General features: G+C 42.0%; 3 protein-coding genes across 6 annotated transcripts; 1 reads left to right on the plus strand and 2 right to left on the minus strand.

Moving 5' to 3' along the window:
• Positions 1 to 1,656: 1,656 nt before the first annotated feature.
• acbd3 (acyl-Coenzyme A binding domain containing 3) lies at positions 1,657 to 9,673 on the minus strand. Of its 2 annotated transcripts, none has more exons than XM_086190190.1 (8): positions 9,358 to 9,673; positions 7,794 to 7,935; positions 7,422 to 7,562; positions 7,085 to 7,243; positions 6,700 to 6,874; positions 6,180 to 6,423; positions 5,480 to 5,764; positions 1,657 to 3,781 (listed from the first exon to the last, which is right to left on the minus strand). In XM_086190190.1, the coding sequence occupies exons 1-8, from the start codon at positions 9,626 to 9,628 to the stop codon at positions 3,567 to 3,569; spliced, it is 1,632 nt and encodes a 543-aa protein (XP_086046316.1). In that variant the 5' UTR covers positions 9,629 to 9,673; the 3' UTR covers positions 1,657 to 3,566. The 2 variants fall into 2 exon arrangements, with proteins under 2 accessions (XP_086046316.1, XP_086046315.1); XM_086190189.1 differs by having other exon boundaries at positions 5,480 to 5,767.
• A 3,339-nt stretch (positions 9,674 to 13,012) lies between these two features.
• On the plus strand, positions 13,013 to 14,563 carry mixl1 (Mix paired-like homeobox). Of its 2 annotated transcripts, none has more exons than XM_086189956.1 (4): positions 13,013 to 13,220; positions 13,370 to 13,590; positions 13,747 to 13,867; positions 13,992 to 14,563. In XM_086189956.1, the coding sequence occupies exons 1-4, from the start codon at positions 13,124 to 13,126 to the stop codon at positions 14,561 to 14,563; spliced, it is 1,011 nt and encodes a 336-aa protein (XP_086046082.1). In that variant the 5' UTR covers positions 13,013 to 13,123. The 2 variants fall into 2 exon arrangements, with proteins under 2 accessions (XP_086046082.1, XP_086046083.1); XM_086189957.1 differs by having other exon boundaries at positions 14,010 to 14,563.
• A 362-nt stretch (positions 14,564 to 14,925) lies between these two features.
• Positions 14,926 to 22,935, minus strand: lin9 (lin-9 DREAM MuvB core complex component). Of its 2 annotated transcripts, none has more exons than XM_086189087.1 (15): positions 22,848 to 22,935; positions 21,925 to 21,957; positions 21,548 to 21,639; positions 20,885 to 20,998; positions 19,495 to 19,625; positions 18,858 to 18,983; positions 18,530 to 18,687; positions 17,991 to 18,124; positions 17,632 to 17,760; positions 17,347 to 17,448; positions 17,191 to 17,271; positions 16,992 to 17,117; positions 16,418 to 16,600; positions 15,813 to 15,910; positions 14,926 to 15,670 (listed from the first exon to the last, which is right to left on the minus strand). In XM_086189087.1, exons 1-15 carry the CDS (start codon positions 22,876 to 22,878, stop codon positions 15,565 to 15,567), a joined length of 1,644 nt encoding a protein of 547 aa, XP_086045213.1. In that variant the 5' UTR covers positions 22,879 to 22,935; the 3' UTR covers positions 14,926 to 15,564. The 2 variants fall into 2 exon arrangements, with proteins under 2 accessions (XP_086045213.1, XP_086045214.1); XM_086189088.1 differs by lacking the exon at positions 22,848 to 22,935 and adding an exon at positions 22,478 to 22,740.
• Positions 22,936 to 23,334: the final 399 nt, after the last annotated feature.

Genomic DNA, 23,334 nt, shown 5'->3' on the forward strand with positions numbered 1-23,334 from the left:
TTCACCAACAAAATATAGCACACATTTGCCAAAAGATAGTATCATGACTTATTCCCATGCCTTGATGAATTTGTGGGAGAAAGCGAAAAGTCATATCTCGGGGCTTCAAAATAACTACATCGAGGAAACAAGTCATATACTGTGGCCTTAAAAGCAACTAAACTGAAGGAACAAGATTTATTTGTGGCCACAACCAAGAGAACAAGTTATATTAGTAGTTCAAAATAATTCAATGAAAGGGAGCAATTTGGCAGTGCAGTGGTCAGCACTGTCACCTCACAGCAAGAAAGTTCCGGGTTCGGGCCCCGGCTCAGACACAGGATCTTTCTGTGTGGAGTCTCTATGTTCTCCCTGTACCTGCATGGGTTCTCTCTGGTACTCCAGCTTCCTCCCACTGTCCAAAGACATCAAGAGAGGACGAGGCTGATTGATACTCTAAATTGACCGTAGGTGTGACTGTGAGTGTGAATGGTTGTCTGTCTCTATGTGTTGGTCCTGTGATGGACTGGTGACCTGTTCAGGGTGAACCCCGCCTCTTGCCTGAAGGCTGCTGGGATAGGCTCCAGCCCCCCCACAACCCTTAACAGGATAAGATGTAGAAAATGGATGGAGCAACTTATATCTTGTGGCCTCAAACTCACTAAAATGAGGGGACAAGTTTTATTTTGTGTCCAAATGTAATTAGATTGAAAGAACTAGAAGTGTCTCGTGGACTCAAAACAATTCAAACTAGTTCTATCTTGCGGATTAACGATAACCAGATCGATGGAACACATTATATCCTCTGGCCCCAACATAACTTTAATGATGGAACAAGTTATATATCTTGTGGCCACAACATATTGTCTCTCCATGGCCACTCCAGGCCTCCGTACTATATCACAACCGTCTCCAGTATTTTACACCCTGTAGTGTCATATATGCTTTCACAGGAAATTAAAGGGCGCATTTATGAAGTAATATATCTACTAGCAGATGCTGCATATTATTCTGGCCCTGCTATGTTCTCTGTTACAGTGTTTGGCAAATATTAGAGAAGGAGAGACTGATAACAGCTGTCCCATGGATGTGCTGGCTGCTGTCCCTCCCTCTGAGGTTTCTGCCATCTCTTGTACATAATGGCAAACATAGCGGGAGAAGTGGATTGTCCTGTTGCTCTTGAGTAACTTCCGCATTTTTCTCTCCCTCAGCATAAAAATGTGTTTGACAGGAAGGCTGCATGAGGATGACACATTCTCCACCGCTGGAAAAAAAGAAAAGAAAGAAGGAACAAGCCCATACTGTTCAGCTGTTCGAAGCCACTTTTGATGTGCTAATACTGCCTCTTCGATAGCGTTATCTAAAACACAGTAGCTGGTCACACACAGAGAGGCTAATGGTAGCAGGAAAAAAAACACAGTTGTTATCAGTTACATTAATTAAGCCTCATTGGGCCCCTGAATCATTAACCTGATCACATCCACCTGTGCTCTTTTTGTTAAACATGCAAGAATCTCCAAAGATGAAAAAAAAAGGCCTCTTGGGCAGAGTTTTAGACTGTTTTAAGGCAGTCACTCAAGATTTATAGCAGCACACAAACACACAAAGAAGGTAATACCTAAAAAAAAAAAAAACAATTAAATAACAAAAACAGAAAGTAAGCAAACTCTCCTCTCCTAGAGATGAACATAAGTTTAATCATGTCTAAATATATGTCCAAAACAAAAGATCTTCCGACTCATAGAGATCCAAACAAGTCAAAACAATACAAAAAGATGAGCTTCTCTGTTTCCGTCATGTCAATACTCTTACAGTTTTACACCTCCTTTGAGTTTTTGGACTTTCATTCAAGGGTAAATACATATCTCTTTCACCATATTTTACAGTGCATTAATTCTCGTAACCATAAACCATCTTCCGTGTCTTTAAAAACCCCAAACATAAACTAATTTATAGAATTATTTACATAAAAGGCTTGAACAAAGTCAACTCATTTGGTGAGAAATAAAAATACAATAATCACACATCAGAAGATATGGGAACTTTCTTGAACGTTATGGCTTTGTTGAGCCATAGGTAGTGACATATCGTTACACAAATCACTGAACTGACAGGAGGCAGGAGCAACTTCTAATTAAATAATTGGAAAAATTTAAAGTTAAATGCCTCTATTTCTTCAGTTTGGTTGCATAAACACATTAAAAAAATGTACAAATACATCTAAATAATGAAGTGAAACAAAATGTCTTGATGCCCACACTTACTATTAAGACAAAACCAGTTCAAACTGCAGCTGCTGATCATGATACATTACTGGAACATGTAATGCGATGCCGAACAACAGAATTAACAAGGGTAGGAAAAAAAGTGAACATTTTTTTTTTCAGCAAAAACACTTTGATGACAGAAGTTAGTGCCCACCTCAACCAAGAGACAGTTATAAGTCATCTCACTTTACTGTTTGAGAGGACAGATAAACCACACCTGGGTCAAAAAATGAACAGCAACACTGTAATTTTGATGAAACGCAGACGAGATGTAACAGCATGTCATGAACTCCGGTGCTGAATTGTTATTCATCCCCAGGTATCATCTTTCTCTCCTTATACCATTTTCCTTAATAAGGAATCAATAATTGATGAGTGTTGAAACAGACACACTGAGGCTTTAAAAAGTGAGATTAAATGAAATAATACCCCACACGTATTAATTTGTCAGAGAAATTGAGAAGAAATATTTATTAAGTCATTTGTTTCTTAATGTATAAACACACACAGAGATGCTTGAGTGGCCACCAATTATATTCTTATATGTGCATGTATCTCAATATCCCACGACTTCATATTTTTTTGGGAGTTCACCCGACACCATGGAATGACTTCTTCCTTCATAAATTCTGCCAGTAAGATGTTTGAAAAATGCTCCCAACTCCACCTGATCAATCAATAAGAGAAATGCAAACGTTTGCAACTAAAATGATGATAAATTTTGCGGGGGGGGGGTATTTTTGTTTTTTCCCTTTAACTGCGCAAGCCTTGGCAAAGACCAGCAGCTCTCTGTGGAACGAAGGCATAGTGTTATGAAGTACATTTACTATTTGATTTCCAAGATTTGTCAGTGAGCTCCTGGAATTACCAAACACCTCGACCAGCAAACAGGAAACACTGGACTCGCTGGGTTTCCGTCCGTGGTTATGAAAGCGTCTTTTCAGGAGACAGGAGAAGGAGGTCCAGGGTGAAACACAATGTGAGAGCAATGTCCTACAGCCTGGTCGGTGTGAGCGCAGCAAGGACAGGTGGGGAATATACAACAGGAATACACACTCCTCCTCTTCCAGGGGCTCCAGGATTTAACATGGGTGTATGCTAAGACACACACATTCCATTTATTAGTCCAATCTCCAAACTGGGGCTCCAGATGTGTCTGTTTGTCACCCTCTGGTGGTTGTATCCAGAACAGATCTGCCAACGTACAAATCTCCACCTACATACACACACACGCGCGCGCGCACACACACACACACACACACACACACAAATATGGATACGCACACACTCCTTGGCTCCTCCCTGTGTCTGTATTCAGGCTTATCTGGTGTAGTAGACTCTGTAGTAAACACTCTTGGAGCGCCACAGTGAATAGGAGTTGTCAAACTTGAGAAGGTAGACTCCACGACCTGGGTACTGGTGGCTGCCGGCATACACCTCCTCGTGACAGTCCCGCCGGTACACCGGCACTATCTCATCCACCTGGGGCTTCCCCGCCTCCTTCTTTGCCTTCTCCTCCTCACTCGGAGGGTCGCCTGTGGTCACAAGAACAATTTAGGGAATTTACATGGGACTGAAATGATGCACACAATCCCTCCTATCTTGTATGCTGTAGAACGTGTTTTAGCAAACGTGTACAGGAGCTAGCAGTACACATATCTGTGCTACACCAGTGACATTTCGAGGACAAAGTGGCTGAAAGCTTAGGTGTACACCCATAAGACCGCGCCAAGCTTGCTGCACAACATTCCCAAATATCATATACGTCATGTCACATCGACGCCATTGAGCAGGTTTCCAAACGAGAGTGGAAAAACCTCCGCTGCCCTGACGACTTGTAATGATGGAGTAGGCGTGTAGCAAATGCTAAATAATTTAATGATGGACAATGAAAGAAGGCATACATGGCTACAATGGACATTTCCATTGAAAACAACTGACTACTCATGGCTTGAATATTTAATTAATAGGACATAAGGACAATTACGGCAGATCTAGAGCCCTCACCACGTTTCCATTGATTCATGTAAAACACATCTTAAAATATCGCATTAGAAAGTGTGAAAGTTTACGGTATTGGGTTTTGTTTTTTTTACTTTTTGGAAACCGCTAATTTGCTTAACTAGAGATGGAAACACCATTTTTTTTGGATAGATGTAGCAAACTAACATATTATAGGGAGGAGGGAAAACAAACATTCCACTGCCTTTCTAAATATTCCAAGTTTTTGAGAAATTCTGGTAAAGCCCGAGCGGAACAGTGAAACAATCTTTAATTCTTTACCTGCAGTATAAGGTATTAGAACCTCTTGATGAACTGTAGCAACAAGCACTAGCCGTGCAGCCATCTGCTCTTACTGCCAATCTAAATTCTATATGTATGCATGATTCATCCACCCACCCAAAGGAATTGCTTTTCCTATAAATAACCTCCGCTCACCCCCACCCATGTGGACTTTTCACTCCACCTGTTAAAAGATGCCCAGCAGTGCCTAGTCAGTCTGAGAAGAGCAAATATCCAAGCTGCAACACATTTCACTACAGTTTCATTTTCCCAGTGCGCTGGATGGGAAAATGTTTGGCCACTTTAAGAACACTCTTGTCGGAACATGTAAATAAAACCACGTATCTTGTGCCCTGCTTACAGCACTCTACTCCTGAACAGATGTTTATAATGATAGTCAAAATATTCTGTTATTGATGACCACAATCACAGCAATCTCAGGAGAACACAGGACTTGCGGTAAGGTGTGTCAGGAGATCAAAGCGGACCACAGCTCTGCAGCTCATCCCTGTGGTTCCCATTCCCATAAAGAATGTAGCATCTTTCAGCTTTAGCAGAATTTGTAAAAAGTGTACTGGTTTAAACCTGTCTGGAAGGTCAGGAAGCTGAGGCTCCGGTTTGTTTTGCAGTAGCAAAAATCATCTTGGTGTACAGGCAAAGGTCCGAATGATCTAATCCAGCAAAGCATTTAGTCCAAAACACATAATTACGTCCATACACACACACACACACGACAGCTGTAGCAGATGTGTGTATCCTCCCTAACTGTTCCCAAATGGTGGCTACATGCTGACCTTTTGATTGACACTTCGTTTGACCATCTCCAGTCCACAGCCTACAGTAGCCAGTGAACGACATGATTAATATGTCATGTAAGGAAACCCGACACCAACACAATGTGGGAAGGTAAAATCAACCCACGCTCTTAACCTCTGGAACTTGCCCCTCACCTTCATCATCCTCGTCCTCGTCACTAGACTCTGACACATGCACGCTGACTGAAGCGGAGGCAGCGTCTGTCCATTCGAAGAAGACCCCAAAACCGATGTCATAATAGTCCGTGGCAAACTCCCAGAACAGGTAAGAGCCTTCCTCGTGAGTGGGTACGCGCACTGTCACCACCTCGCCGCGCCCCACCGTGATCACACTGTCAGCGTCCTGCCGGATCTTCTCTTTGAAGTCCTTAATCTGTGGTCGTGTCCACATGGAGGGAGCTGCGATGACCGGCGGGGAGTCTGCTGTTGTTGAGGGACGAGACACACGTTATAAAAATCTTCTAAAAAAAAAAAAGTTTATTTTCTACCAAGATAATCCTAGATTATTTCCAGAGAGAAGAGCCAGCCACTGGGGATTATTAAATCAAGGTCATCTTAATTTCTGTTGCGATTGCTTATCCTTTTATAAGCAGCGTGTGCGGTTGGACAATAACCTTAACCAGCAAACTATCAAGTGTCACCTGCTCCAGCACTTCTCCACACCCTCCAGGTCACAATAACAAGGACACAGCAGATAAGAATCAGGTGTCAGGTTTGGTGTAAAGTTTTGTTTGTGTGACACCTTTACCCCTCAAGCCTGTAGCCACGAGCTTGGAACAAGTCAACGCCACAATAACAGCGGATTTGTTTTCTTTTCAACACGAGACAAACCAACCTAATAAAGGCCCGTTTTCGGAGACCTCCTCTGCCGGCTCAGGCTCAGGCTCTCGGTCCATGCTTTCTGAGTACGAGTCCGAGTGGCCCCCGTTGACTGTGGGGGCTTCCTCACTGGTGGGTGGTGAAGCTGCACACAACGGCCCTGCTGCCGAGGCGGCGATGGGCTCACTTCCGTTAAAGCTACCGCCTTCCAGGTTGGCTTGCATCATGGAGTCATCCTGCTGCTGCTTCTGTAAGGCGGCCTGAGGTGAGAGGAGAATGGTGCTGACTGATGGTATGACCCAAAACTAAAGACACAATCAAGGAATGTTCCATTTCTAGACTTTTGCTATCATAGACAACTGTGCATCTAAGGATGCACCATTAAAAAGTTAAACTTATCTAAAATGATACTTGGGAGGCTGGTGAGTGACTTTTTCAGGCTTATTAGCCGAGCACAGAGCTTTGCGCCTCTTTGCATTAGTTAAATCAAAAATCAATACACATTTGATTGGGGAGTCTCCACATCTCCAGCCTACCTGCTGCTGGGCCAGCTGCACTTGGTACAGCTGCTGCATGTACTGCTGGTAGTGTTGCTCCTGCAGCTGACGGATGAGGCCTATCTGTTGCTCGGGGCTGTTGGGGTACTGCTGGGCAGCGTACTGTTGGAACTGCACTGCTGTCTGAGCATTTAACGCCGCCATGATCTGCTGTCTGGAAAATGGAGTTAGCGAGGATGAGAATACAAGAAACAGACGCGGTGAAACGGAGGATGGCTGTCGGATTTGACCGAGGATATTGCTCTGATTGTAAGCAGGTTTCACTGACCCTGCTAAAGGACAATACCTCCACGGATATCCGTGACGGGGGTTGTGTGATGATCAGGTTCGAGTTAAATCAAATACTGCAAACACAAGCACATACTTCTGCTGTTCAATCCGTAGCCTCTCTTCCTCCGCCTGTCTCCTCTCTTCTTCCTCCCTCCTCAGTCTTTCCTCCTCCTCAAGCCTTCGTCTCTCCTCCTCCTGCCTTTGTCGCTCCCTCTCCTCCTCCTCCCGCCGCAGACGTTCCTCCTCTTCTCTCCTGTTGAAGAGCAAATTCATTCAATCAAGTGTTCATAGAATATCAATTGTGAAGGAAAATTCGGCCAGAATTTACTCAAGGAAAACACAAAAGGACTGTGACAAATCAAATATAGGCGCTAATCTCAGATTAAAAGCTGTTAATTCTCCCTCTGCAGAACTGAAACAGAGCACCTTACCTTTTCCTTTCCTGCTCCTCCTTTTCTATCTTATGTGAGGTGACATACGGCGCAAAGAGGTTACAGCACTTGTTCAGCAGCTTGACAAACTCCACCATGGCCTCCTCCCTCTCCATGTTACCCAGGGAGGCCCACTCTTTCCTGGGCACAGAAAGAACATCACATAAGGGATTGCTTCTACAGGTATTTATAACAAAACAGTAAGTCTTCAAACAGAAAAACTAACGCTGTGGCAGTTAAATTAACTATATCAATAATTCAGTCAATAGCGAGGCCTGAGTGTGGGTTTTTCTGACAGAACAGTGAAATTGCTGGCGTGGCTACTTGAGTTCAAAGGTCAAACACACATACAGATGTCCAAACTAGCATTACCTGCGGTCATTTCCTAGAACATCAAAGAAGCCGACCTCCGGCGAAGCATCGGGATTATACGGGCCCAGTAACACTTGTTTGTGCAGAGCCACCAGCCGAAGCTTTTCTTCATAGGTCGGGTGGAAGGCCTTCCCATCTTTATCTGAAAAGAAAATATGACTCACAGTTACTTCAACCACAACGAGCCACCTTGAGACATGAAGCAGGTTTATGTGTACAAGATTAGACCGAACCCTAATTGACTAGAAATACAAAGCACAGATTGACAGCCGGGCACAACCCCATTTATACACATGAGTCACCACAAGCGCCCAGCTCCAACAGTAACAGCACGGATGCTCCTTGTTCCAAATGGTCCACATCCGTTCAGGACAAACAAAGTTTCTGATTGTTTGACAAGTAACCTCTGATTTGTTTGGTTTCTGCCCATTATTTCTTGTCAAATATTGCTCACTGAAATGGAAAGTGTCCAGATCATAGCTTGGTTCAACTCTGTCGAACTCTCTCACGCATCTCAGATTTGAGCAGTTGAATAAATGAAGTGAAAAGGAATGTCAGCCTAGAGCTGGCTTTTATTTACTTGAGTTGATGCCATTAACTCAGTCAAGGTGAGGCACTTCAGCTTTTATGGTTATGCACCAACGCAAGAGATGAATACACTTCCTGTTGTGGTAGCCGAAGCCTGCAAGTAGTGGGAATATGGAAACTCAGCTGTTAACAGACCAGCTATCATGCAGCTGAGTGGCTAGAAATGTTGCTGGTAGAATCTTCTGTTTGTACAGACATTTAGGGACTGTGGACCGGTGTAATCATCAGAGGCAACTGAACCAGTTACTCTGGCACAGCAGGAAACCTATCAGTGGAAATAATAAATGACCTCACTTGCTTTAGCTTGGCAAAACATTAATTCGAGTGGTCATTAAATGGAGAAATAGTAGAATGAAAACAGTTAACTAGTTTTGTCACCTCAGTACAAACATCAGTAGCTACCCAGAATACTTTACAAAGCCAAGTATGATGTCATAGGTGTGTACCAGGAAGTGCAGAGTGGAGAAATCTGTAGGAGATATTGGTGAATGCAGTTAAAAAAGCTGCAAAACTTGCAAGTTAACATGGAGCCCAGTTGTCCGGTCTCCCTTCAGCCGTTGCAATTAAGCGACAGGGCGTGTTGAACCCTTCCCGTTCAAACAATAACGAAGGTGTTGCCCTTAAAAATGAATTGGTAAATGGTGGAGCTGACGTATGATGTCCAGTCCAGACATGACACGTTACTCTGCTAGCCAAAGGGAAATGAGCTAACCTACGAGAAACTAATTGAACGGGACTGCAGCATTTGTTTTACCCCTTAACACCTTGTTAGCCGTGCTGGCTACTCGTTAGCCATATAGCTAATGCACTGTTGCGGCTGGCAGCAGCAGCCCCAGGGAGGTGACAGCTAGCTGCTAAGGTTAGCTAGCTGCTAGCTTCGGTCAGCGAGCGACAAGCGTCACTATTAACCGGCCGGTTCGACCGGTATTCATATTTCTGTGTTAAAGCTGTTCAAGTGTTTCAAATATAAAAGTACCTTTGAAAAATTTAAGGGCCAATCCGTAGAGCTCTTTGAGAGGAAAGCCCCATTTCCTCTCTATCGCAGATTTGGCTGTCTCTCCATCGCCTCCTCCTTCAGAGGCACCCGGTGTATCGGTATCGGGTTCCGCGGGTTGGGGGTCCAGCTCCTCGGCCTGGCTCTGCTCGCCCTCCGGGTCGGGACTGAGGGTGAGGCCATCGATGGAAACTTCGAGCCGGCTGGAAGTAGCGCTGTCGAGGTCGCCGCTCTGAACCTCTGTCGCCATCATGTAGACTGTCAGCTGAAGCAGCCACGTACCTACTTCCGTTTAGATTTGGCGGAAGTTCCGGTAGTTTTTGTTTTTTTAAGGTGTAAATAATGATGACGGTAAAATCGCTCTCATATCTATCCGAAACAAACGACAAATATTTCGGTGTAATAAGTCCCGAAATTAACGCCGCACTAATCAAGAAATATATCAGTTATAGAATATGTCTTTATTTTGTCTATGGGGTCATTTTTATATGTGACATTGAAATTTCAAAATTTCAGCGGTTTCCTTTTTATTTCCCTTAAATTGTCTTTATGTTTTCAAAATAATATTATTGGATATTAATAAGCTTTTATCAAATAATTTCTGTTGATTTCTGAGTAAAATGTTCAAACAAAATAACTCCATGAGTTGTTTTTTTTGTGTGGGATTTTTCAAATCCATGTATGGGGATGTATTATTTCTATATTTATTCCTGTAAGATTTAGCATATCTTGGCCTACATATTTGATATATTTATTTTTAAAAATTGGGATTATCCAAGATTTTTAGATAAAAATTAAATCTAGAAAGTCTTTATGTCATTGAAACCGGTGAGTTGTCAGTGCAATATTTCATCCTTATGATATTTTTCATGTTATCTAACAAAAAATAAACAGTCACAAAGAAGTTAAGCACAAAAAATAAACAGCAATTGAATCAAATATTTACAGAGAACATTTTTAATAAAATTATATGGATTTGGAAGAGGGGACGGGGTCTGCACAGTGTAAATTCTCCAGCCAGTTGTTTGAGCCTAGTTAAAGTAATAATTTAAAACTCCTCTTCACCAAAGTAACCCTGTTATTATGATGAAAAGAGATGGAAGAACGGCTGCTGAGAATGAGCAGTCATTTGCAGGATCATTCTTCTGTCTGTGTGTATATGATACCAGCAATCGTCACACTTGAACACCACTTTACTCTGATATCTCTGCTGCTTCACGCGCATGCGTATATCATAATAGATTGCTGTGACACATTCCATTTAATCAAATACACAACGCTGGAATGTTAACATATCCCTGTCAACTAGCGAGGATGATTTACTTGTCTGTCTGTTAAATGTATAGTGGTTGGGTCAAACTGGAGGTCAAAGGTGTCAATGTGTTCATGTTTGTGTCTACAGCTTCTCACTGGAGACGGCTCGTAGAAATACTCTAAGTGTTTTGTTTTGTTTTTTTTCGTTTGATGTTTTACAGCGTAGCTCGGCGGCTGCAATATCTGCATTAATCAACTTAGAACTGCCTGAATGTAACCTTAGTAAAACTGTCTATCATAAGACATGCATTCATTTCTGCTAAATTGTTACTTATGACTGAAAGTTTGAGGCAAGCTGGAAAAGACTATTAATTTGAAAATCACTGAATAAATCTTATCTTGTCACTGCCCGTTACCAAAGATCAGGAACTCCGACAGCCTAATTTTAGCATATGTAATGTGTGTGTGTGTGTGTATGTGCGTGTGTGTGTGTGTGTGTGTGTGTGTGTGTGTGTGTGTGTGTGTGTGTGTGTGTGTGTGCAATACCCAATTAGGATCATCAGACAAAGCAGCCCGTGTGAGCTGTGAAGGACTCTACCAACACACACGTCGTGCCTGAACAATGCTGCGTGTGTTGAGGTACAGAGATCAATAAGTGTCGCTGCTGTAGATGTGAAATGACACAATGGCTACCAAGTAATTCTCCCACGCGGATCAACTCCACATTTACTATAGACATAACAGGATTACGGTGTAATATACAAAAAATTTCACACAGGCAAAAGCACCAAAATAAGGGATGGACACACACACAAAAAAAACAAGCACAGAGAATAAAACTAACAAGTGCGTCAAGATCATTTGGAAAAAAGTTTATCAAAAGTAGTGCGGTCTGTACGTGGTCAGCATTGTTTCAAATCTCCTGTTTACTACACATTTAAGCAGAGGAGCTCATGTTTTAGAGAGGTAATCCAGGTTACCCGAGGAAGGTCAGTCTGGGTCAAGATGTCTGACCTCGAACCCAGGAAGAAAAACAACAGCAACGAAAAGGTTTTAAAGTTCCAGTGATAGTTTGTTGTGATCTGAGGAGTGGTTTCATGTGTTGGTCCTGTTCACACTCCTGTCATCGGCTGAATGACTCATAGATGCTACACCGACAGATATAACTGCAAAATCAAATCCTAGTAATATATATAATTCTCTATTATATTAGACTGATCATGCTAACCAAAACACAAGCAGCATACAAAAAAAGAAACTAGTTTTTTTTGCATATGTCTGTGCAGACACTCGGCAGAAATATCATTCCAACAAAACTTTTCCAAATATGGATGAACAAACAAGTTTGCCAGTGTGGTATGAGCTACCCTGTTGACATGACCCCCCCCCCCCTACACACACACACACACACACACACCACCACCACCGAATTAAACAAAGGTGACCAATTCAATAATAAGAGCCCACTCCTGGGTACTTTTGAACTGAGGTTTGTGTATTGAGCTTAACTTTGTTGTTCAAGAAAAAGGACAGGAAGTATGAGAACTGATATCAGAAGACATTTGTCAAATGTTGGGAGTTAAAAAAAAAACATTAAGAAGAAGAGATGCAGCAACGTTTGAAGATCGCTAAGGTTTGCAGGTGCTGTAGTTTTCAGTCTTGCAAAAGAAATTTTGTGTCAGCAATTCGAGGAAACTGAAATTATTCAGCCGATGTATTCCTTTAAGTGCTGTATTTACAGTATACAGACATGAATGATAAATGCATTCCTGCATATATGCATACATATACCCCTCAAAAAGCATTTACATTATAAAATATTTTTGTATTCAAAATAGGTGAATTGGCAATTTGTGAAAAATAAGACAATTAATTTGAATATAGGATATATATAACAGAAACTCAGTAAATGTGATTTCTTCATATATGTATTTCTTTATCTGTAAAGAAATATTTTGTCGACTAAAAACCAATACTATCCATAGAAAGAATCGCTATCAAACGCATTTTGCATGTGTTCCTGTACTTGTAAGCTGCTGGTACAGTAATAGAGTTTGTAGGAAAACTTCCAATGGAATATAAAATGCGAACGTTGTTGTCAAGCATCAGGCTGCAGCCGCCTCTGACCTCTCAGTTGAGGAAATGGCAGTTTCCGACGGTCTCTCTTTGATATCTACAGCTCCATTATAGCTTCATTCACTCCAAAGCGGATAAATGTTTTCTCTGCCGATGTGTATTGAGCACGCAGATTCCATTAAACTCCTTTTTTTTTTTTAAAGACCCGCGGCCTCTGTCCGAGGTGTGACGCCTTCACACCTCCGGAGGCCTGCAGACGTCTGAAGCTGCTGCAGGACCTCTGCAGTGCCAGTCGGCACTGATGGCTGCCCCATTCACACATCCGGACAGCACCACCTTTGATCGCGGGGGGATTTAACTACTGCAAGCGCTCAGGACGCAAACTCACTCTGTCTCTGGAAATAAGACGACGAGGAGCATGTCTGCAGTTCATGGAAATCTGCCGGTGGGCGAACTTAGCCACTTCCAGATGTATCACGAAGGGAATCTGCAGATGAGCAGCATGGTGAACTCAGGTCGGTGCTGGGATTCAAAAACTGTTGTTTCCTTTTAATTACAAAACGTAACTTTGCCCGGATTTGTGCGTAATTTACTCATGCGTATTTTACGCACAAGCTCGGTTCTCCAAGGCGTCCGTCGCTTAAAAGTCCTGCGTTCGTTTCAGATTTCAGAGCCTCGGATGCCACCAACTACTTCAGCTCTGCCAGCTCTGCGCCGAGGGTGGATAAATGCGTGGCCATACTGACCCACAGGAGGAAGAGGACCAACTTCACCCAGCAGCAGATCGAGGTGCTGGAGAAAGTTTACTCAGACACCAAATATCCTGACATCTACTTACGAGAGAGGCTGGAGGCGCTGACCGGTCTGCCCGAGTCGAGGATTCAGGTAATGTCTTCTTTTACATCCAAGAGATATTTTGAATAGTTTTCAAGCAAAGGCCTAATTTTGGCCCATTTCCCTTCTTTTTTTTAAGAATCTTTGACCATTTAAATGCAACCTAATGTGCTAAGATATCCTCAATTTTTTGTTCACTTATTTCAGGTGTGGTTTCAGAACAGAAGAGCTAAGTCTCGTCGCCAGGTGGGCTCCTCAGTGTCCATGAAGGTACCCAACCCACCCGCATCCTTCAGCCAACTGCAGAGCAGGATGGGTCCAGAGAAAGGTGACTGATAGGGCCACATTTGCGCCAATCTGGCACGTTTTGTTTCCCCCACAGGATCGATTATTATTTCATGTATTTTTACACATAATTGAAGTTTTCACAGTTAAATTTGGGACTGACTGAGGTGTGTTTTCCTCATCAGTTTATGACAACAACCACAGTGCCGAGGCCCATAGGATAGGAGGTTTTGGATTGGAGGATGGTTACAGACCCACAATGCACCAGAAGACCGAGGACGCGCACAGGACCAGTCTGCCATCAAAACCCAGCACCTATGAACACTTATCAGTCTCCTGCATCTATGACAAGGAGGGAGCCAGAGGGAAGCCCGAGCAGCTGCAGCACTGCGAGCTGAGCGTCAACGTCCCATGCAGCAACGTGCACCTCTATCCCAAAGAGAATGAGCATCAGGCCAATGTCCAGACCGGCGTGACTGCTGCCCAGGCTCCAAAGGTTCTGGTGGAATATGACAATTTCCCACCTAACAAAACCATCGGACCAGAGATGAAGGTTGTGATCCCTCCCATCCCACCGCAGAGTAACTTCAGCAGGTCGTCCCCCAAGGATAGCAGGAACCAAATCCAGTATCCAAAAGTCAGAGCCGCAGGGGTCCCGATCCATAGCCCTGAGGACTTCTCTGATTCAGACTCCGAGTGGGAGAATGAGGTCATGGCTGGTTTTGGTGGTTTTATGTGATGTGTTATAAGAGCTGATATAAAGAGATCGCCATGTTCGTTAGCATAAAATATTTTTTATTTATTGTAAAATAGTAATAAACTCTTGGTCGGTTTTATCTGAACCGTATTTCTAAATAAAACACTACAAAGTAGAAGACCAATGCCGCTTTGCAATATTGTTTAACATAAAAAGACGGAAACATTTATATACAATTGCCCTGAGGCACTCTCATATACAACTTTACAAAACTGAAAAAGGAGATTCTCTATGAAAAAAAACAACTTGTTTTTTTAATGATGCAGACTTTGCAGCAACAGCCGAGCCAAATGTGGAAATGCTAAGATCATCTTAAGAGAGTAAAAGGCATTAAAACCCCAGAGTTCTCCTTTATAAAAATACCAAATCTCTTTTCAGTGCACACAAAATTACAAAAGCCATTTCTGAATACACAGTAGAAATGTTGACGATAGTCCTAATAATCAGAGATATTGTACAATTATCTACAATAAACAATTTTATAAAACATTCTTTAGCCTCCACTGTGCTTGCCATTAGTGGAGAAACAGAACAGAACACACAACAGGGCCAACTTTTAGAGATACCAAAATATTGTTTCATAACCATACACACCTACTCAAAAAATAAATAAATATGGACTATAAAAACTGTGAGAATCAATGTTTGGCACATGAAACCAATAAATAACCACTGAGAGGTTGTAGAGGTGGATTTGTGGCTATAATAGCAAAGAGACTTGCAGTGTTCATTTGGGTGCACAAACATGTTCACACAATAAAACAGGAGGGTAAAATCATCTTCCTTCCCATCAGAACGGAGCTTCCAGAACCTGCAAAGAACGCTGAGCCATTTAATGGAAACATCACTGTATACTGGTGGTCCACAACATCCCGGGGGGGTAAACAGTTCGGGGGGGAGCACCATCTCCACAGAGGATTTTAACGATACCACACCAGAGTGTGTGTGCGTGCACCTGTGTGTGGTGAGGACAATGCAGGTGCTCAGACTGCGTTGGTGTTGTTGGCAGCAAACGCATGCAGGTTGCCCAGCTGACTAAGGCCACTCTGGATGTGTGCCACGTGGATCTCCACGTTGTTCTCAAAGCAGCTGCAAATGGAGAGTATAAATATGAGTGATGATGCATCATAACAGGAAATAAATCTTGCATTACAGCTTGTTATTAAGACAGCCACACAATGAAGGACCACAATGCGTTGGTGTAAGTGTTCCTACAGAAGAGACCACTTACCTGAGGTTTGAGGGATCGATGGATGCTTTGATGTCATTAAGGGAGTCTGTTAGAGATTTGAACTCGAATGAATTCAGGTCTCCTCCATCTGCCAGACACTGAGACAAACCAAGAGAAGAAACAAAATAATCTTACAGTGTCTAACAGGAGAGAAAACTGTCCGAGGCTCTGATAAGACCTGGTGTGCGCGCACACAAGGACCACCTCAACACTCAAACTGGAAACATACGGACCCCACTAACGGCAGTATTGTTATCATTATTACACAACAGCTGGAATCGTTAAAAAGGCCACAGAGATCTATTAATACAGCTGCTTCATCCCTCCACAACAGACTGCTCTTACAAATCCAACTGTCACCAAGTCATTGTGAATCTAATGTACTAACAAGTCCACAAAGAAGGAATATTTCTTGATGTAACATTAATGTGACCCTGTCAAATTGAAGTCCACACATGATGTCCACACTCAAAAGCTTATTTCATGTCATGTTTGATGTCTTATTTAAAATTCTGTCAGACAAAGATGCATGCAAAGCTTGACCCGACGTACTATGACCTGTCTACCCGTGATCAGGTCCCTCTGAATCTAACCTACGCGTTTACCTTGATCTGTAGCAGCAGCGCAGTGAGGCGGGAGATGAGGTGTGTGAGGCTGGGGTTGGTCACACTCTGCTGTCCTTCCTTCACGCAGTTGCTCTGCTGCACCATCTGCTGGGCTTCTTCTTCACACTGCCGCCTCAGCTCTGTGGGCTGGTCTGTTGGAACCATGCCCTGATCTGGAGCCAGCTGGACAGACACATGCCAGTGATTCAGAACTTATAGAGGAAGCGCGGAAAGACGCTTATTTAACAGAAGGGAGTCTGGACAAGAGGAGCGATGCGGACATCATCGCTAACACGCAAAACAATCATTCAGAAAAAGAAATGTGGAGTTTCATTTTGGACTCTTTTCACAGTGATTGATCAGGGTAAAAGAAGGGAAGTAAAGGCTTGTGCTGATCTTTGCATAAACACTTTGGAAAAGAAATCTCAGTTTTAACTTACCGTCTCATAACAAGATGCATATTTAAAACACAATTTTTATTCAGTATTAGAATTTCTATGTTGATAATGACTTGTTTCCACGTTTCTCTTCAGCATCAGGGGTCAGTCATTGGTGTGCCTGACGTTGGATTTACCTCACAACAGAACTGCTGAACTTCATGAAGAACTTTATTGAGATCTTTATTGAGCTGCTCCAGCTCCAGCACTGTGGTAGCGTAGCGTTTCTGGAAGTCCAGATCAATGGGCATGGAATAGGATTTCTGAAACACACATGGACACGTCAAGCTTGGTGTGCCTGGTGTAAATACTGAGGGAGCGTTGCAGTGACTTTACCAGTTTCTCCGCCTCTGTGTTCATTTCCTTTAAGTGCTTGATATGCTCTTTTTTGATCATGAGGATCTTGGACAGCCTCGTCTGGAAAGAATAACAGAACGTTGTTAGGTGTCAGAATGTCAACTTTTTGTACTTCATTAGAGAAGATTTATTTACCACTTGGACCAGGAACTTGACAGGAAATCCCCCCAGAGTATCGCCATCAGCACCGGGCAGTTTGCTTCTCCATGGTGACTGGTTAATAAGAGGGTCATTGTCCTGTCATTTAAAAACAGACAAAGGCAACATTAGTCTTCATACTCAGTCCAGAGGAAGAGATTAACCTTTGTTAGAACAGTTTTGTCGAGGCAGTAAAACACAGCTACCATGAACAGATGAGATGCCATCTAATCAGGAATGTACGTAGGAGGTGAGGCTTGTATGCTAGCAATGAAAAAGTACCATGAGGACAGGAGTGGTGGTGGACGGGTAGGGCCCTCGAGGAGGAGTCATCAGGTTCTGCATGTAGCGTGTTGTTCGGTGCTTCTGGGCAAAGGCTGAAATGGGCATGGTCTCATTGGGCTCATTGCTCTGGAATTAACAATAACAAAGGTTTAACGCTGTGTCGTGAAATCCTACAGATACGTAGGGTTTTTAATAAAGGCTTTGTTCTGTAACTTTTAGCTGCACTGCATTATCATAGAGCAGATCAAATGTGGAAAAAAAAAAAAATCAAAACTGAAAAATTAGAATCCTCAAGATCGCTGACCTTGAAGCAGTTTCCATTTGAATGAGATGGACAAGTATTGTTCAAGTCTTACCAGGACTTCATAGTCAGGCACAGTGTGTGTTCCCAGGCCGCTGCGGTCAAAGGTGACACGATAGGTGGCAGCACTTGTGTCAACTGCATCGATCTGCCCTGTGAACAAGCCATCATGTACGCCTCGGAGTCGAGCTGGCGAGAGACGCACATAGAAGATATTCAGACAAGACTAAATGAGCGGAGCCTGTACTCACTCCAGGAACCACTGAGCCCAGGGACATGATGGCAGTTTCTGAGAACAATGGATGTCTGTAGGAAATGTCGTGGCAATTTAGCCAACTGTTTATAGGATGTTTTACTTTAAGTAAATAAAAATTATTAGCTTAATGAGGGTCTTAGAGGGGAAAAGAACAGACATGAGTGGGATTCCACCTGTGGAGGAAGGACCACTGAACTTTCACCCTCATCCAGCCCACGGTTACTGACATTTCTCTACATACATCTTTTTGCAGTAGTGGGAAAGATTTGGACTTGACAGGCTTCCACAAACAACTGTCACTAGCAGAATCACAGATAAACAGTTGCTGACCATCTTACCAGTGACTTTGGTTCCTATGATGAGAGGAAGGGGGATTTCATCAGGAAGGTCTTTACAGTTGGACACATCAGAGAGTTTTCTTTGCTGCAGCAGGCGCATTTTCTGCCTCTTCTCCCTCAGTGCTGTCCGTTCTTCGGCAAAGAATGCTGATGAACATCTGGTTGAGAGGGAGAGTAAATGCTAAAATTAGCCTTTATTTCTACATTCCACTTATGGGAGGAACAGTGCTTTGAAAACAAGATGGTTTCAAATACCACAAAACGTATCTAAAACATGAGGGAAAACAATTAGTATTGTGTAGAAGTGTGCGTAAAGATGACAGCGTACCGTCTGGGTTTCCCCATCAGTCTCCTGATTGTTCCCCACTCAACTCTGGTCAACTTTCTGGTTTTCAAGTTGGGGAAAGACTCCTTTAAACACAGGCAGAATTCATTGTCTCCCTCAAAGAGAGGTCTGGAAGAGAGAGGAGAAGGAAAACTCTTTTGAGATGAATAGATAACAAGTGGTCAAATGTAGGACCACACTCGGAGTAATTACAGATCATCATAACAGCTTGAACATTGTTTATATTCCCCGGGACACCATTAGTCCAATTTGAAACCCACACGTAAATGGGCTTCTCTTTAATTATCAGTGAACAATTCAGGACAAACATGAGAAATTCCATGGTGATGTGTTATGTATCTGCATTCAGCCTGATGGTGAGTTGAACCCTTAAGCCTTGTCTGGTGCACACTAATCTCAAGGGATTGTCGGAAATATGGGAGACCGCTAACAGATGACAGATTTAACCGTTTTAAAATATTTTAATCCCAAAAACGTGTACACCGGATGATTCAGTCAAGGGACTACACATGTAGCATTTATAATAAAAAAAAATTACTAATAATTCAAAACAATAGTTCCTTGTACCTTATTTGTGCACATTAAAAATGAACTGTGATAGTGAAAGTGATATATTTACCTGTCAATATTGGAATAGAACCATTCATAGATGCACCATTTGTGAGCTTTAGGGAGTTTTAAGAGGTTTCTTAATCTCAGTCCTATTTTCTGTGATGACTTCTTATCAGGTGTCACCACATTTGAAAACTTCTGCAAGAAAAACATTGAAAAATAGCAGTCACTCCAGATTCAAATATTCCAACAACAACAAAAACGGGTATATTAGCGAAGTAAACATTTACATGGTAAAAAAGGAGACGGAAGAAAGACAGAAAATTGTGATTCTCACTTAAGCCAGAATTTAATTTGAAATGGGTAAGATCTTCATTGTAGATCTGCTCTCTGTCTCCTTTTCCTCCCTGACAATCACTATGACAACATACTTGTCTGTGACAAGCAAATTGTTGATTAGCATTAGCTCCCCAGACACATCAATGTCCACTCACATACAAGCATCCTCGGGAGGATCATGCTCCATGAGGGGACCCAAAATCACAGGGCCACAGCAAACCTAAGCTCGGCACGCCTTCCCTCATCAAGATGGCTTTTGAAAATTTGGAGCAGTGACAGAATAAAAACACTGCGACTGACACAGTCTCCAACCATTTCACTAACCCTACCCTCCAGTCATGAGGTGAACATGTTAATAAGCATTAATACAACAACAACGGAAGAGACAACAAGGAGCTGTAAAAAAAAAAATTAATTTGTTCCTACATTGCTACAATAAGGATTGTATTGTGAGCCATCAAACGTAGTCTGCCCATCCTAACACCATTACACAACCCAGCCTCTCTGCTCTCCCATGGAACAAATAAATGTCACATCACATTAACTCTTTCAAGGCATGAAAGATGTGAACAAATTTGGACGAGCCAATATGGCTTCCACAGGAAGTGAATATTGAAGATCATGCATTTCTCAAATGAAGCAACCCATCATGTAGACAAAAATATGATGCAAGTCCTTTCAGACATTTAAGAGATATTTCGGAGTGTGCAAAAATGATTAATCCAATGTCTGCCACTAGACGTTAGCAACAACAACCAAAACAAAACAAAAAACAATTTCAGTGGATACAGCAATTGTAAGAAAGCAAAAACAAAACTTAAAGGATGACAAAATTACTCCATTGCTTTGAAAAGATTCTATTAAGATACTGTTTATACAGTTATAAGATAAATATTCCAATTGTGGACTAAATTGTACTTAATTTAGAAAATTACAGTAGCATTGCAAAGACAGCACAAACTGTAAATAAATGAAATATATGAGAAATGTAATGTGTTGTACAAACTATTAGCTCACAGGTGCTGTTTACATAAACATCCCATTTTATTATGCATTTAACACACAGGTGGGTTGACACATTTTCACAGTGGAACATATTCACGGTGTGTAGTTTTTACCTGTGGTGTGGTGGTGACCCTCTGGCTTCTCCGAGGAGATCTGGAGGGGAGACGCTGTGGTGGCTGCTCATCCTCCTCCCGAAATAAACGACTTCGCTTTGAGCTCCGTGTGGGCTGCGAGGAAAAATACGAAATAAAGATTCAGACTGGCGCCGATAATGCTTGGTTCCTGATCCATGTGTAGTATTTTCTGTACATTTTCTGCTGTTACTTGATTCACCAAGCACTTCATCGCAGAGTAACAGACTATGTTTCCTAAACCAACATCAAAGTTTGTAATGCAATTTTGGGGTCACAGTTTCAGTTTCGGTGGGCAAATGATGGGAAAAAAAAGAAAAGAAAAGAAAAGAAAAAAAGTGAAACACTCAGAAAGATCTGAAATGAGCAATGTGATGAAGCTGTCCTTATAGTGTTTTACCAGCATATACAGTCACTGTTGTGCTACTACCAGTACTCTTCTCTGCCCTTTCTCTAGAAAGATAGATCCGATGAAGCAGCCACATCAACTAAATATTACCATTTTATTTGTTGAATGAAAAAAAAAGAGAAAAAAGGAGGAAATTAAAAATTGGATTGAGCATTGAACTGTTTGTGAATGTCAAATATTCAATAATGTTCTCTATCACTTTAAAACCATCGCTGCACGATTATCTGGCCTCTCACCGTGTCCATCGTGAGGGAGGACTGTCGTCCCCTGGTGTTGTGAGCCCTCTGTAAGCTGTTCTTTTCATTCAGAGTGTTGGACAAACTACCTTCTGTAGGAAAATAGAGGATGACAACACTGTACCAACAGCAAATAGTAGGCCCCAGTATAAAAAATACAACCAATTTGCATATTATGAAATGTTTGAATTTTTAAATGTAACACAGATAAAGTAAGCCTTTGATAGCAGATGAAAAGACCTCCCTGACTACTTCAAATGTGCAGCAAGAGTCTTTTATTATGTAAAGGAACATGCAGACAAATCCATATTCTAACTAACTGAATAATTTCGCAAATACAAGGAATTTGCCTCGTCTTTCCAGCGGCACTCACGTACCTTTTAGACTGACAAGTGCCTCTGCTGAAGAGCCTGGGGGAGACGATGAATTGTGTCAAATTATCAGCATTAGCAGGAACTAAAATGCTTCACAGAGTTATACAAGCTTAAACATACCAGATCATTAAAAAAAAAAACATTTGAAGTCTTTGTTTTAGGAAACGTACATCTAGTAGAGAACGCTTGTTTTACATTAATGACGTCTATAACAGTGTCCTTTAACTATTACAGGAGAGCTAACGCAGACAAGTAGGCCTACAACTCCAATGTGAGCTGTCAAGCACGAGTAGTAAACGTTATAACATCTGTAAGACAGCTCCGACCGTAGAAATGTGCTAAAGAAGCTAACGGTACATTGTGTCACAGAGAAAACATATATTTAAAAATTAATCACTGCGACGACTGTTTAAGATTGTACCTATAACCCTTCAGAGCCCCCTTGTCAAATTCATACACAATGCGATACCTTTTAACGTTTAACATCGCTGACTAACAATAAAATAAAATGAAAAATGTCACGGGAGACCACAACTATTCGCAGCAAAACAGATACCTTGTGGCTAGTTGGTATATTTTGGTAACAGCGGCATTTAACAGCCCCTTTGTTATTAATGAAATGACCCAACGCTAGCAGACGTTAGCTCGTAGCTAAGCTAACGTTATTTGTTTACCCACTCCGGCTAAAGTAACTTGCTCAACTCCAGTACTAGCTGTCGTTAGCCGCTCCTGCTAACAAGCGTTAGCCGACTTGGACAGACCGGTATCTCTTTGCGTCTAAAAATTAGTGTATAAATTCTGTCCAAAACGTATCACACTAATAAATGGAACAATGGTGCTAGGCTATCATCAAATGTGATTTTCAATCCCACGGGACCGCTACGCGTTTCCAAAGCAAAACTCCAGGGTTTTGTGTTGTTACTCACTCTCGTCTAACAGCTGGTCCATCTCCGCCATCTTGAATCGGCCGCGCCGCTTTTTCAAAGACCTTGTCAAAATGCATTCTGGGTCGGGACTTTGTCTGGAGGGCGATTTGAGATATAAAATCATTTAATTTGTCAAGTGTGTGAGAGTGTGCGTTTTATTCATGTTACTTATAAAAAAAAATAATTCACACAGGTATATCTAAGTGTTCGTTAAATATTTAGTAAACCCGTTTTGCATAAATAAATGAGTTCATTGCAGTCTCCCTCCAGTTTCATACATGCAGCTATTCATTGACTGTTGATGCAGTTTTCAATTTTTTAATTCAAATCCTCCACGGGAGTAAAATGCGTTATTGGTAATAAAATATGTTTACATTTTTGGAGTTACTCATCACCCCATCATCCTCAGAAACCCTTTCAAATAATAGTTAGTGGACATTAGTAACAATTTCCATGTCTGTGCGCAAATTATGGATTATATTAATTT

The sequence above is a fragment of the Aulostomus chinensis genome, chromosome 20 (assembly GCF_037954235.1).
Source record: "Aulostomus chinensis isolate RoL2024-O1b breed Wild chromosome 20, RoL_Achi_v1.0, whole genome shotgun sequence".
In the NCBI taxonomy this organism is placed as follows: domain Eukaryota; kingdom Metazoa; phylum Chordata; class Actinopteri; order Syngnathiformes; family Aulostomidae; genus Aulostomus; species Aulostomus chinensis.